The following is a 16664-nucleotide window of genomic DNA, read 5'->3' as shown; positions in this document are numbered from 1 at the left end:
TCCTCTGGGGATCTTGTGCACGCATGCACATGCACCTGGTGTGAATTTAAGCTACCAGGTCCGGGACTCAAACCGTGGTCGACTACATGGGAGTTCAGAAACATAGCAGCCATTACGCTAACTGCTGGTCCCTCTAGTGGATTTTATTATGTATGATGCTTTCCCTATGCATAGGAGAATTTTAGATTCTTAAGTATTTAAACAGTTTGTAATATATATGAAATTTTAAACTTTTAATATATAATCCTTTACTCAAATATAAATCTAGATTTACCTTAATAAACACATATAAGCATGACTCATTTTATTGTACTTTGCTTTATGGTACTGTTAAAATATTACATTTTCTACAAATGGAAGTTTCGTGGCAATCCTGAGTATAAAAAAGCTTTTTTTGGTGCCATTTTTTCCAAGAGCATCTGCTCACTTCTTGTCTTGTTGTCTCATTTTGGAAACTCTGGCACTATTTCAAATGTTCTCATTACAAATACATCAAAATATATACAAACATATCACTGTGACCAGTGATCTTTATAGAGCACCACAAACTGCACCCGTACCAACTGGGAAACTGAAGTGATAAATGTTTTGTGTGTTTCTGACTGCTCTCTCAGTAAGTCATTCCCTCATTTTTTCCCTCTCCTTGGGCCTCCATATTACCTAGGACACAATACTATTGGAATGAGGTCTATTGATAAACTCATAATATCCTTCAAATCTTCAAGTGAAAGGAAGAGCCATACATCTCTCATTTTTAATAAAAACACTAGAAACCATTACACTTAATGAGGGAGACATCTCAAAAACCAAGATAGGTACAAAGTTAGGACTCCTGCATCAGTGAGCCAAGGTATGAATACAAAGGAAGAGTTCTTGAGGGAAACTGAAAATGCTATTCCAGTGACTGAATGATTACAAGAAATTGAAACAGCCTTATTACTGACATGAATAAAGTTTGAGTAGTCTAGACAGATCAAACCAGACCCAACATTCCCTGAAGCCAAAGCCTAATACAGATGAAGGCCAAAATTCTCTTCAGTTCTATGAAGGCTGAGACTAGTGAGGAAGTTGTAGAAGAAAAGTTTGAAGCTAGAAAGGATAAGTTCATGAGCTTTAAGGAAAGTTGTCTCTGCTACAGAGTGTAGACATTCAGTGTAAGTTAAGTGGGGACATACAATGCCTATGCTTCATAGTCTGACTTGCTACACTTAGCAGTAAACCTTCTATATTTGTCCACTTTCTATCAAATGTTAGGGTCTCTTTTTATGGCTGAGTAGTATTCCATACCATATATGTGCCATACTTTTTGAATCCATTTGTCTGTTCATAGATATCTGGGTTGGTTCCATGTCTTAGCAGTTGTGAATAATGCCACAATAAACAGATATGCAAGTGTTTTTTCCAATTTAGTGCATTCCTATCCTTTTGGGAGACACCCAGGAGTAGAACTGATGATCATGTCGTAGTTCTATTTGTAGGTAAAGGCATAGAGGGCAACTGTGAATTCCAGAGACAGTGTGGGAAGATGGTGGGAAATGACAGAGCGTGAGAGGGAGAAAATTGGGGAAGAAAGAAAGAAGTAAAACATTTAAGAAATACAAAATGAAAAATGATCTGTTGAAGATAATATGTATGGTAATATCTTGTATTGAACTAATACACAGTGTATTCTGGATGGGAAAATACATTTTGTATACTGTAATAATATACAGTAAATAAATGTAAAAAAATAAATATTTTTTTTAAAAGAAAAGAAATTTTCTCCATAACATAAAAGCACAAAGTGAAACAGCAAGTGCTGATGTAGAGGCCGTAGCAAGTTATTTGGAAAATCTGGCTAAGATCATGGATGAAATCGGCTACATTAAACAATAGATTTTTCAGTATAGACAAAACAGCATTATACGGGAAGAAGTCATCTAGGAGTTTCATAGCTAAAAAGAAGTCAATGCCTAACTTTAAAGCTTTAAAGAACAGGTTCACATTCCTATTACAGGCAGCAGGTGACATGAAACTGAAGCCAATGTTCATTTCCCATTCTGAAAGTCTAGTGGCCTTAAGAACTGTGCTTAATTTACCCTGCTGGTGCCTTATAAATGAAACAAAGTTTGGATGACAGCACATCTGTTTATATTATGATTTGCTAACTAGCTTAAGCCTATGGTTGAGACCTATGACTGGGGGAAAAATATATTCCTTTCAAAATATTACTGCTCATTGACAATGTACCTAGTCATCCAAGAAGATTTTTTTTTTTTTTTTTTGGAGGGGTTTTTTTCGCTATAGGGCGCCTGCGCTCCCCAGACAGACAGACAGAGACATAGAGACAGAAAGCGAGAAATCACCCCCCAGGGGGGATGGTCACGTTGCAATCCTTTCTCCTCCATTCTCCCCTCAGGATGTTGGGCACGCATGCGCACGTGCCCGACGTGAGTTCTAAGCCACCGGGTCCGGGACGTGAACCGTGGTTGACTATGTGGGAGTCCAGCAACATAGCCATTACGCTAACTGCTGGTTCCCTCATCCAAGAACCTTGATGAAAAAGTTCAAGGAGATTCATGTTGTTTTCATGTCTGCTAACAATAAATCCCTTCTGTAACACATAAATCAAGCAGTCATTTTGACTTCTAAGTCTTATTTTCTAAAAAATGTATTTGCAAAGTGATTTGAAAACCTTCTAGAAAGGATTCACCATTCTAGATGCCATCAAGAACATTCATGATTTGTGTAAGGAAGTCAACTACTGACATAATGGGAGTTCAGAAGCTGATCCCAACCATCTTAGAGAGCTTTGGAGGTCTTAAGACTTAGGCAGAAGAGGATGTATTAGAAATACCAATAGAACTAGAATTAGAAGTGGAACCTGAACATGTGACTGAACTACTACAATTTCATTATGAAACTTGAATGGATAAGGAGATGCTTAGAGATGACCAAAGAAAATAGCTTCTTGAGATGGAACCTATTCTTGATGTAGATGTTGTGAACATTGTTGAAATGACAAAAAAGGATTTAGACTATTATATAAGCTTAGTTGATAAAGCAGTGGTGGGATCTGAGTGGATGAATCCCAATTTTGCAAGAAGTTCTACTGGGGGCAAAATATAATCAAACAGCTTCGCATGCTAAAGAGAAATATTTTGTGAAAGGAAGAATCAATATGGCGAAGTTCATTACTCTCTTACTTTGAGAAACTGCTGTAATCATCCTATCATCCAATTTTTTAAAGAGAGTTTGTTTTGTTTTCTGCTACAGGCCATATGTGCTTGCTGGAGAGACAGAGAGGCAGAAAGATAGAAAGCAAGAAATCACCTCCCAGGATGGATGGTCATGCCACAATCCCTCCTCTGCAAGTCTCCTCTCAGGATTTTGGGCATATACGTACACATACCCAGTATGCATTTCAAGCCAAGGGCTACAGGCATTAACCACAGCTGACCGTGTGGGAGTATAGTGCCTTAACCATTATGCGACCTGCTGGCCCTGCCACCCTAATTTTCAGCAAACACTACCCTGATCGGGCAGCAGTCATCTACGTTGAGGCAAGATCCTCAATCAGAAACAAAAGATTATGATTGCTAAAGTTTGAGTTTAGCATCTTTCACTAGTAAAGTATTTATTTCTTAAGGATTATTTATTTTTTCCACAAGAGGGAGACAGAACCTCCAATAGAGTCCTTATGCTGTGATCCACACCCAGCCTCTGCCAGCTCTGGATCATATGCACTGAGGCTCATGAAGGTCTCCAGATGTTAACTGAGAACACTGTCACATGGTTTAGCCTTGACGAGCACTGTACTTAACCTCCATGCCACCATCTGGCCGCCGAAAATAATTTTAAATTAAGGTCTGCACATTTTTTTAAAGACATAATGCTTTTGTTCATTTTATAGACTAGTATAAACATATCTTTTATGTATACCAGGGAACAAAAAATTATTGTGATTAAATTTATTGCAATATTTGCTTCTTCTCTGTGGCCTAGGAATAAACCCACAATAATTCTGGGTTATGCTAGGTAAATGAGAACCTATTGTCCAAAATACCTGGACTTCTAAATTCTAAAACAACATTTCACTAAATCATTTGGCTTGCTTCTGTTTCTCTACAGGTTTGCCAAAGAAAAGGAAATAAACTATCTTTATAAGAATGTGAGAAACATTTTTACTAAGATTGTGAGTCAGTCCAGGGCAAAGTAATCAATATGTTTCAAGCAAAACATTGATTTCATTGTTTGTTACAGGTCTTCAGATCTCTAAATCATCTTTGAAGATAAAACACAGCAAGATGATTAAGTTCCTGAGTATTTAGGCACTGTTGTATAAACTATGGTAAATGCAAACTTTCCAGATTTATCATTTCAATTAAGCACTCATTAAAAAAAGTAAAAACAACAAAAAGCTAAGTCTTTGAGGATGATATAAGTGCATCTCTGTCATACCTCTAAGAGTGCAGGAACCACAACACCTTGTTTCTCATTATATCCTCTGGGTCTGACGTGCAATAGGCATTCTACTTATCTAGCTGTATAGTCTGTACTATTTTACCTCCAGCGATTTTTCAACTCAGATCCATATAGGAATAATGGGAATTGGTCAAATATACATGTAAATATGAATTTAGAATACTTTAAAAATTGAATTTCTTACAATTTGAGACACTGAATTCTTTATCATTTTTATTTTATATTAACCATAAAACACACACACACACACACACACACACACACACACACAAGATATGACTCAGCCATCTTTTAGGGCTTACCAAAGATAATGTTACAGAAATCTATCTAATCAAATCCTTGAGTGATAAAGAGTAACTTGATTCCGACATTTTCCAAGTAAGGAGGCCTTTAACACAACAAAATTGAGTCTGCGAGAGTCCCAGCTGGGGGTTCATGTTGAGTGGACCTGGGAGGGGGTACCCAGTAGCTGCAATCAGGCCTGGTCAATGTAAGATCAGTGTCCGAAATCTAGAAACGTGGCCCATTTAGGCTAGAGGTGCTCTTGCCTGAGCAGTGGTCCCAGGACCAATAGGTCTTTGAGGCAGAGCATATCCTTGGGGAGCCCCTAGGTCAGTCAGGTAAAAGAATTCGGGTTCAGGATAAGGCTACCTCCCTCCCCCTCCAGTCTGAGCCTGTATGGCCTGCATCAGCACCTGCTGAGATGCTGTCTAGGAGACACTCAGAGGCCTCACAATGGAGGCAGCGATCTATAGAGAGAGGGAGAAAGGAGGCAGATGATGGCATTTCCTGGTAATCAGAGTGGCCAACAGGTCCTTCCTTCTCCCGGCCACTTAGGTCCTTCCTTCTGCAGTGCTCTGAGACCAGGAAAGAGGTACAAAGAAAGTCCCCTTTCAATGCAGCTAGAGATGCCTGTGGAGCCTCTGCCAACTGACTACAAAGGCCAGTCCCACAGAGTGGGGGAGAATGTCTCCCCGAATGATTTAGGAAACACTTGCTTTTTTCAAGCATCAAGCAGAAGGCTGTGAGATAAAACCTACAAGTATTATGAGTATTACTAAACCTCATGGTGTTCTTCATTAAGTATTATCATTCACTGCTCCTCATTCCATTTGTTAATCTGTGCTAAATTCTGATCCCCAAGAGTGAAATCCACACTTGAGTTTCTCTATTTACAGCAGCCAAGATATAAAATCAATCTAAGTCTCTGTCAATGGATGACTGAATAAATAAAATGTGACATATGCAATGGAATACTATTTAGCCATGAAAAGCAGGAAATCCTGTCACTTCCTGCCACATGCATAAGCCTGGAGGATGATATGCTACATGAAATAATCCAGGCACTGAAAGACAAATACTGCAATCTTCTCACTCATTTATAGAAATAAAAAGATTTGATCTCACAAAAGAAACTGGAACAGTGATTATCAGTAGCTGGAAAGGGTAGAGAGGATGGGAGATTTGATCTCACAGAGAAAACTAGAACAGTGTTTATCAGTAGCTGGAAAGGGTAGAGAGGATGGGAGATAAGTAGATATTGGTTAACAATGCAAAATTACAGTTAGGTATGTAGGAATACATTCTAAATTTCTACAGCACAGTAGCATAGTTACAGTTAACAGTAATATATTGCACACTTCAAGATAGCTAGACAAGGTTTTGAATACTCCCAACACAAAGTAAAAGTCAATGTTTGAGGTGATAAAAATGCTAATTACCCTGATTAAGCAGTACACATATTACTTATTTACTAAAAGATCCACACCACACCCATAAAAATGTACAATTATTATTTGTTGGTTAATAAAAATGTATGAAACTTGCAAACTGCAAACACGTAACACACAGACACACGCAAACTAGTCTGAACATAATGTCAACCAGGATTACAAAGACTCTCTCCTTGACCAGACTATAGACAGGCTCCTCTAAATTCTCTTTTTGATTAAGCCTTGTCCTTGGAAAACTTGTCCTTGGCCTGATTAATCCAGTTAGTGCAAAAAGCCTGCCAACTCACTTCAGTCAGAATCCTTGCACCCTTGATATAAGATCATCTTAATTATCTGATCAAATTTCTCTTCTCCCTGATATCTGATCACCGGGCTGCTTTCTACAAGAATGTTATTCAGTCAATTTAGCAAGAATCCTCCTACCCTGATAACTTCTTTTAGTAATCTGCCATCCACTGACTCACTTGTTATGCTATTTAGCTACTGTAGGAAAGGAAAGCTTTCCTTCCCTTCTACCCATCTTAGGTTCATTGAGACCCAGTAAGAGAAAAACAAATTAGCAGGAGAAAAACATACCAACTTATTTACCACAAGATTTACATGACATGGGTACTTTTCAAAGGAAATAAACATGCTTATAAAAGCTGAGAGTTCTTTATGCTAGGTTTGATGAAGAGGAGATTGTTGAAAAGAAACAGGATAGGGCAAAGGGAGTATGAGTTAAGCGTAAAACTTAGCAAGCTCTGTCTGCTCAGATTCCTTTCTGTGTCTTCAGGGATAAAGATGCTTTTATTTCCTCCAGGTACAGTGAAGACACTCTTCACATGAGGGTCATGGGAACCAGCAGTTAGCGTAATGGCTATGTCGCTGGACTCCCACGTAGTCGACCATGGTTCGCATCTTGGACCTGGTGGCTTAAAACTCACGCCGGGCACGTGTGCGTGTGTGCCCAAGATCCCGAGAGAATGGAGGAGAAGGGATTGCGGCGTGACCATCCCCCTGGGGGGTGATTTCTCGCTTTCTGTCTCTATGTCTCTCTCTGTCTGTCTAGTGAGCGCATGCGCCCTATAGCGAAAACCTCTCCACATGAGGGTCATAGGACTTGGTTCATGGCAAGGTCAGAAAGTCTGTCCTACACGTGACATTTCCCAAATTCCTTCACCTTAAAAAAGTCGATGTGCCAAGATGCTCTATTTTGTGGCAGTGTTTCCTGAGCCCTGTCACAAATATATTCCTAGCTATCTGTGTTGTACTTGGAGAGACCCCTGATCTCTCTCCGCTATTTTACTAGTGTTGACCTCTATCATAAAATTCCTGAATAAAATCTTCCTTTCCATTAAAAAAAGATTCATTTGCCAGAGGGCACGTGCATGAGAAAGAGAGAGTGACACAGACACACAGATAGAAGAGATAAAGCACTCTCCAATGGGATGCGGTCAGCTGTAATACTGGGCTATCCCTTCCTTTTCTTTCTTTTCTTTTTTTTTTTTTAGAGGTTTTTGCTTTAGGATGTGTGCCCTTGTCAGAGACAGAAAGAGACAAGAGACAGTGAGAGGGAAAGTGAGAAACCACCCCCCAGGGGAGATGGTCATGCCACAATCCCTTCTCCTCCCAAGGTCTTGGGCATGCATGCCCATGTGCATGGTATGAGTTTTAAGTCACCAGTTCTGGGACTCGAACTATAGTCAGCCATAGGGGAGTCCAGCAAGGTAACTGTTACACCATCTGCTGGCCCCTTTGCTTCCATTTAAAAAAGTCTCAGATTAGGTTTTCTTTAACAGACAGCTAAGGCCATCAAGAAAAATTAATCTACCAATTCATTAATTTTCAGGATATGTCCAACTTTTGTTTCTCTTTAACATAAATGTAATATAATTTATCTATAGCTATAGGTTAGGCTTCATATAGACACGGGATTTCCAAGCAGAAGAAAGGTTAGGGAAACAGAGAAAGAGGGGTGAAGAGTTACAGAATTATCAAGAGAGAGAGAAGGGAATAAAAACTCACAGATAAGTAGCCTTCTGTTAATGTTTCATTGTATATTTATAAAAAAAATAAGTCCCCATGAGATCAAAGATGACAAACATAAATGCCTAGAAGAATAACATAGAGGGGAGGCTGGCTATGGAAAGAACCAAAAGGGACTCTGAAGAATGTGGTGACTGGAATTAGGCAAAGGACATGCCCTAGGAAGGTGACAGTTATTCACCTATCCCAGCTGGAATTCCCAGGTAGGAATGTGGCCAGTGTGGTTAGACCAGGTGAGTTTTCAGAGAAACCAGGAATCCAATTTTTCTGGGGAGAAGAGACTACAGACAGTTTTAGTGTGTGGTCTCATAATGCAATTACAACTATTCCATGCAAAGGATACCCCCACAAAGAAATGTGAGAGAAAATAAACATACTTGGAATCAGAATTAAGTGAAATTTCCCAAAGGTTTTTCATGTTCCCCAAAATGTAATACTCAAGTTGATTTTCATTATAGCCAAAAGCCAATTAAGTTCATGCTTGTGACTCACCTCCCCTGATCTTCTCTGGTTGTGAATCTAAAACACACACACCCACATCCACACACCCACAATCACATATGAAGATTTTTAAAAATACTGTTTGGAAATCTTTGCCTCTGTGACAGGGAAAACTGTATATTCAGCTTAGTTCAACCCAACTTTCTGACCCACGTCTGGGCTACAACTAACTCAGACCAATAGCTAGTAAACAAGTGAGTTGTAGTCACCATCCTTGTCTTCTCAGCACAAAGACTCATAAAAATTGATAAACAGAAGGAAAACAGTAACCACTTCAGAAACAGTTTTTTTTCTGTTATTTTTTTTCCTAACACTTCTAATATAGAAGTACAACACAAAACAACTAAAATCTGAGCAGAGACAAGAAAATACCAGAAACTAGGCTTTATAACTTGCCAGAAGAAAAGAACTACAACATGAAAGTAATTTGGAAAAGATATTCACAGTAGAAAGGTCGTTTGAAGACAGATACGGTGGGAATGGATTCTGGCATAACAGAAGCACTCAGGGAAGTATCAACCTTGACGAAACTAAACACAAAGAATTAGATATTTGTTTTCTACTGATCTGTGCATAACTCTATATAATATCAATGCAATGATGACTACTTATGAAAAGAAATAGAATATGAGTTTGGTGACTTAATTTGGGTACTAATAAATAAATCTAATATCAAAGACCTTGTTTCAATGACATCTCTGAGCCCATTTAATAAAACTCAATTGTGGGAGTAAGCTAATGACAAGTCCTCTCGTGACTGAAACCTGTTTTTATCTGGTTTTGTCAACTGACCTCATTTCACTTTCTAACTGTAATGTATCGAGATGTATTTGCAACTGAAGTAACGAGTGAGAGTGGGAAATGTACGTGTGATGTTAAAACACATTTTACTCATAGAGGCAATCTGGTGGTTCTGGGATCCATATATTACCAATGTCTCAAAGTCAAGAGACGCATGGTATGTAACTTTCCCACATCACAGGGGTTTGTGGAGTGTCCTGGAAAAGGCCATATGGTTTCTTCCCCATTTACAAGCAGAATGTGGTTTTACTGCCTTCCAGTCAAATTATTATTAACCTTGCCATTTTTTTTTCCCAATGAAATGACAATCTCAATCATTTCTTTCCCCAAATCCTGTGTATGGTCAAATCTGAATCTGTCCTGTTTAAAGATATTTCATGGTCTTTTATTCCAATTACGCTTGAGGAATATCTTTCCCATCAGAAAGCAAAAATGCACTCAGGATATTTTATATTCCTCCCATTAGAACAAAAACTAATTAATTAACCACCCCCCAAAAACCCTATTTCTACTCCACAGCCATCTCTCTCATACCCTATTTACCACGAAAGCTGCAGTCCACAGTGAAAGCAATATATTGTAGAGGATGGAGGCTACCTTGTAACACAGCTGCACTCTGTCATACTAAGCTCATTTCTGCTTTTCTCTTCCCATATTTCTTACTTTGATCTTCTGACATAAAATCATTGCTAAAGAGCCCAAATGGATAAGGCTGGCTTTGATTTTATAATAATATTCTGAATTTCAAATTTATGTTTCAAGTGCCCAGAAAAGACCTAATGCACATATACATCTTCGGTTGAATAATTTGATCTTTGGAATACATTCTCTTTTAATTCATATATAATGAATACACATGGAGGAATATTTATAAAATAGTATACATATTAGAATTATAAAGTATGAGTACAATATCTAGCATATTAGTCAGAGAACAGAGTCAAAACTAGAATTAATCCCCCAGTGATTTCAGAAAGTCATTGAGAGTTATACAGTGATTGTTTAATGAAGTATCTCTAAAAATATGTGTCCTGACCCACATCTATCACATGTCAATATTATAGGCCTATGACAAATATTACCTACTGCATCTCAGACTATCCAAATGTCCAGAAATATTTAACCTCAAATTCTGCTTTTTCCACAGGATGAGCAGATAACCAGATGACGTAACTGAAGTCATTTACCACAAACTTTACCTCACTTACTACCTAAGCTTACCTCCTCTTCTTCTCGAGTTTTCTTCTGACCCCTCAAGTCTTCCCAGCCTTCTTTTTCCTTTGGCCTCAATGAGGCAGCAGTCCTTTAAGGTCCCCAATATTTCTTTTTCCCTTGCCTAAACGTCTATGCATTTTCACTCTCGTATTTGAACACATATAAAAACATCTCCAAAATCCTATCTTTAATGTTTAACAATTCCCTTGGGTTTGGAATTGGCTCTCTTCTCTCCTTTTGTTCTTTTCCTTCCTTCAAATCCACATTCTTGGCAGTATTGTTTTGTTGCAATGACTCCCACATCACATTCTCTTAACTAGGAACTGCTTCCCAACAGCTTACTTGATAAAAATCCCTATAGAAAACTACGAATAGATCTTACCTTTAAGAATTTACTCAGTCCAAACAGAACATTTTCTTCTTAAAATGGCCATATTCCTCTCATTTCTATTTATGGCTTTTTCCCCCCTCAACTTACTTAAATTCAAAATTTTGCAACACTCATTGTGGTCAGCTAATTTTCCTACACATATCCTGTCTCATATAAACTACTGCTCATTTTTCCTGTATGTTTTCCATTCTACTATTTTTTTAATATTTAATCACTACCACCTGATACCAACACTATTTCACTGACCTTTTACTTGTTTTTCCCAAAGCTGTATCTCCCAATTTCATTTTTTCCAAATACAACACATAGTCTCATTGTGTCTCACAAATGGCCATTCTAAATTACTTCTTTCATTATCTCATCTTGTTGACAAACTTCCTGGATACAACTCCTAACCCTCAACAGCTTTCATCTGCTTTCATGATATAGCTTCCACTTCTATCTTCCCCACCCTTCCTTCCTACACGGCCGCAAGCCCTTGTTTATGCACGTTTCCACCAGGTTTATCTCCTCTGTCCTCCTCTTGCTAAAATCTTCCCTATAAACCTCTAGCATTTCAAGCTCCTCTAAGCTTGCCAACTATGACTCAGTGCCTTTTCATATCAGACCAATCTGACTGAAAGTAATGCCTTTCTCCTGTGTAGTTTGCTAGCTCCTAAGTTATATCACTTACCAAGTACTTACTGGATGGAGATATTTGCTGCCCTGACTTGAGGATGAGGATGCACATAATTCTGTTCTCTTCTCCACTTGCTTCTCACATTAGATGGTATGTTTCTCAAGGTCAGGGTTCTTTGTAACTTTGGAATCCTACTGCACTTGGCATAGAGCCTAACATAGAGGTAGAACTTGATGACAAAATCATTTTTTTTTTTTTTTTGCTATAGGGCACGTGCGCTCGCCAGACAGAGAGAGAGAGATAGAAAGCGAGAAATCACCCCCCAGGGGGGATGGCCACATGGCAATCCCTTCTCCTACATTCTCCTCTTGGGATCTTGGGCATGCATGTACATGTGCCCGGCGTGAGTTTAAGCCACCGGGTCCAGGACTCGAACCACAGTCGACTACGTGGAGTCCAGCAACATAGCCATTATGCTAACTGCTGGTCCTGATCACAAAATCATTTTAATAAATTCCGCATAAACACAATTACATTCAGGAAACACAAATACATAGACCTGACCACTGATAATTTTGCTTATACTTTACTAAAAACCAAGTAAAAGTCGGTGACTCTGTACTAGGCAAATTTCTCATTCTTCACATTAAAAAAATTAAAATCCTTAAGTTAATGCAGAATTTGGCTTAATTCCCAAGGAAGAACAAAGCAGTTTTGTTTAAATGATCCCAAGAGTCAGCATTTTTTTGATGTGCATACGTGGGAGAGAAAGCAGAAAGTACTGTTGTCTTTTTAAGTAACCTCTACAGACAGCTCAATTTATTTATAAAGGTTAAAAAGTAACACCGGGAAAAACTTAAGATGGCAACTTTGGTAACGTGTTTTCCTATTCCAAAAATATGTTTTAATATAATGTGAGGTTTAATTTTAGAATAATCACCCTAAAAGTCAAATAAATGAGATTAAAAATTTGTACCAGTGCCATTTTTGTAACAAAGCTATTCTCTGCCTCTGCACTTCAGAAAATGACAATGCAGTGAACCTCTCTGATGAGGCAATAGTAGAATCTAAAATTTAACATTGCATTTATTAATTCAAACTTCTTTCACATCTTTAGAATTTGATCACTGGGTCTCTCTATATAAAATAATTAAAAATGTCAAGTAACAATGACAAAGTAAATTGTACAGGAAAATATAGCTTTTGTAGAATAAAAAATAAAGAAATTCATTATTGGACATAATAAAGAAATGAAAAGGTATTTTACTAAGAAAAGTCACAGCCATCAGATAATCAACTATGTTTTCAGTATGAGTATAGTAAGTGATAGCACTTATTACACAGTTGGGGTCATGTATTTTACTTTGTGTAGTCATGGTCTGATATAAGCATTGTTAAAACATTGATAGAGTCCCTCAGATACAGCCATTGAATTGCCTGAACATTCAAACAATAGAAGAAAAATGCTTTTAAGAGAAATAGAGTAAAATTAGATTACTGTGTAGATGAGAAAAACAGGGAAAAAAACACAATGAAAGTACTTATAAAGCGAATTAGAATTGAGATCTATTTGCTGTGCTCTCATATTAACAGGCAACTTAAATTTATTAAAGTATGGAAAACAACAAAGAATCTTTTTATAAATCAAGGGTATAAACAGTGATGAGCAGGATAAATAGTAGATGCTTTAACTTAGATTAGACGCATAATTGCTAATAAATCACTACATGGCTGTTGTTTAAATAGGTCTCATCACTTCAGAATAGAAATTTATATTATGGTCTTTGTATTAGATCACTTTTGCCCAGTGACATCTTACTGTTACCTAGTCTATGCACTGAAAATCAAAACACCACTCATGGACAAGAACACATCTGTTGATCCACTGACTATAACATTCATATTAATGTATTGTCAAATACAAGCTTTGCATTCTACCCAAGACTATAAAACACTTAGTTTATTGTTACTAGATAAAGAAAGTATATTTGAATAAATGCATCCTCAAAAACAGCTTATGGCATATTTATGAAAAAATCTGGGGGTTTCAGCAAAAAATGGATTTGAGTTGGAAATTACATATTGACTTTTTGACTTTAGTCACTTAATAAACAGGCTCATGTCTGCTGCTCCTATGCTATAAACTTACAAGCACGTTAAGCAATGCCTGTTACTGTAATGAATACAATGGGAAATTGCATGTAACACAATGGTGTGTGTTAAACAAATCTACACGTAGAAAAGGTAAAGTAAAAATACAGAATACAGTATAATCGATTTTTTTAAAGTACACCTAATAGGGCAAATAGCATGAGTGGAGTTTGCGGGACTACAAGACGCTCTCAGTGAGTGAGTGGTAAATGAATGTGAAGACCTAGGACATTACTGCACACGACTGTAGACTTTATAAACACTGTACACTTAGGCTGCATAGCCTTTTGGCTAAGATCAAGTGTAGTATCTTAGGCTGCACTACACTTTTTAAAACATAATTTTCTAACTTCGGTAATAAATTTCAAAAATTTCATTTTTTCACCCAAATTAACTTGTCCTTTATTTCCATTTTTTTCCATGAACTTTTTGAAGTCCTCTCATAGATCAAATGCAAGATAAAGAAAGAAAGAAAAAAAGCTACTTGCCTTGTGGCTCTCTTACAGGGAGGATTAACCCTCCTCTTTTGTGTTCACAGAGGACTGAGTATAACTGTGTATGCACAGATAGGAATTGCTACACTGTATTTCAATTAGTTGCTTATGTTCTGTCTTCTCTGCTACATTGTATAGGCTTTTAGGGTATGAAATCTATCACAAAGCTGGCACTCTATAAATGCTTGTCCAATGGGTGAGTTACTATAAAGAAATGAGACTGATCCTATCATTTGTACTCACATAACACATGCACTTTCATTACTGTTTCAAAATCACATTTCTCAATGCATGGTCTAGATCTGGTGAGCAGGGCGTAAGGTTTTATAATTGGACACTGATATGGAGTGGGAATAAAAGCACTGTGCTGGAATCCAGTGATGGGCTGCAAATACAGGACGCTTAGAAGACTGAGACAAAACCAGTTCTTATTTTCTCTTCAGCAGTCACTCTATTTCTTTAAAAATTTGTTTTTTTTTTTGTTTTTAACTAATTAATTCACATTCATTCACTGAGCATTGTCACAACATACAAAATGTGATTTTTTTCCATCCAGAATATGCTGCATACTGGCTTAATCATACATGTTGTCATCAACAATTTTCCATTTCTAGTTTCATATATATATACACACACACGTGTGTGTGCCTGTGTATTTCTCCCCTATTTCTTACCCTCTGCCATCTCCCATCCTCCTCCCACACTATCTCAGGTGTCCAGTTACTCTATTTCAACAACCAACCTAATTTATATCTATTTTACTTTATAGGAGTGTGACTACCCAGAGAAAAGTAGTGTGAAAACATTCTTGATAAAGTTGAAAAGCACAGTTATTAAAATGAGAAATGTAGAATAGGAGAGAGGTATGCAGCCTAAGGTCGGACTTTAGAAGAGAATAAAAAAATAATAGGCATTGAATACCATAGCAACAAAAAAACCCGAAGATCTTTCAAGCAATTTGAAAATTATCCACATGTCTAGTGTTTAGTAATGCTAAAACTTGTATTCAAATGGCAAAAATTTATGGTGCTTTACAAAGGCTGGAAAATAGCATTTTTTTTTTACATCTGGGAAAACAAAGAAGCTTGAGACTCATGGATTTTATTGTCGAATTAGCTGCTCCGTGGGTATTCAGGATAAGACGTGAGAGAAGAAACCCAACATCACAATATCACATGCTTCGAGGCCATTCCACTGCATAATGTTTTTATCAGAAAAGTACTTACATTAGGCCGCAGCCTGGCTGCCAGATCATAATACTTCTCCGCTGCTTCATTGAGGCTAGCCTGTCTGTTAAAGAAAAAGAAAAAAGAAAACAGTCTATATTACTTATTTTAAAATTATGACTAGGCGAACAGAATCACTGTGCAGTGAAATAATATGAACTTTAATGAAAGATTACCATCACACAATCTAACAATAAGTAGTTACAGCAGAAAAAAAAAGCTTTGAAAACTGAGGGTTTCTGGTACATTTGTTGCAGTGTATAAGGCATTATAAATAGTATCCTATTCAGTAGGTATTGTTATTTTAAATGTAGCTATTAGGGATGAGAAATTTATTCTCCTCTTCCAAGCTAAACAGATAATGAGTTAGTTAGGATTCACCAGCTTCAACACTATGCCACAGAAAAATAATAATTTTTAAATAATTAAAAATGAGGGACCAGCAGTTAGTGTAATGGCTATGTCACTGGACTCCCACGGAGTCAACCGTGGTTCATGTCTTGAACCTGGCAGCTTAGACTCACTCCGGATGTGTGTGCGTGCGTGCCCAAGATCCCGAGAGGAGAATGGAGGAGAAGGGATTGCCGCGTGGCCATCCTCCCTTGGGGGTGATTTCTCACTTTCTATCTCTCTGACTCTCTCTGTCTGGCGAGCACATGCATCCTATAGCAAAAAATCTCTCCAAAAAAAAAAAAAAAGATTCATTGATTTGGTCTTATGAAAACAGTGAGCATTTGCAGCATTTTCAGAAACTTGTGTATGTCTAGAAAGCTACTCTCTTGCTGATTCAATAGGAACTTTCCATTGCCCTCTAGTCAACACAAAAAGAAAACAAACAAACAAAAAAGGCTAGATCATCCTTCTTCTCGCTCTTGGGCCATACAAGTGGGCCTGTGACCAAACTTCATCTGACTGTACCTTCTCCTTTTAGACTTTCACCCTGAGTGAGTGATGGGAAGATAAAGAGATGGCCAGAATTCACTCATAACTGACTGGTCCATAAAGAAATGCTATTGTACATTTCACTCTAAGCCTCTGGGG

General features: G+C 37.6%; 1 protein-coding gene across 1 annotated transcript in view; it reads right to left on the bottom strand.

The window, feature by feature from the left end:
- Nucleotides 1–16664, bottom strand: part of TMTC2 (transmembrane O-mannosyltransferase targeting cadherins 2) — a 339285-nt gene that overhangs the window by 48818 nt on the left and 273803 nt on the right. Inside the window, exon 11 of the mRNA XM_006145516.2 lies at nucleotides 15624–15687. Coding sequence (XP_006145578.1) covers nucleotides 15624–15687 — 64 coding nt within the window. The remainder of the gene's footprint in view (nucleotides 1–15623; nucleotides 15688–16664) is intronic.

This window comes from Tupaia chinensis, unplaced genomic scaffold (genome assembly GCF_000334495.1).
Source record: "Tupaia chinensis unplaced genomic scaffold, TupChi_1.0 Scaffold000148_1, whole genome shotgun sequence".
Taxonomy (NCBI): domain Eukaryota; kingdom Metazoa; phylum Chordata; class Mammalia; order Scandentia; family Tupaiidae; genus Tupaia; species Tupaia belangeri.
This window is presented reverse-complemented; position numbering and strand designations above follow the sequence as displayed.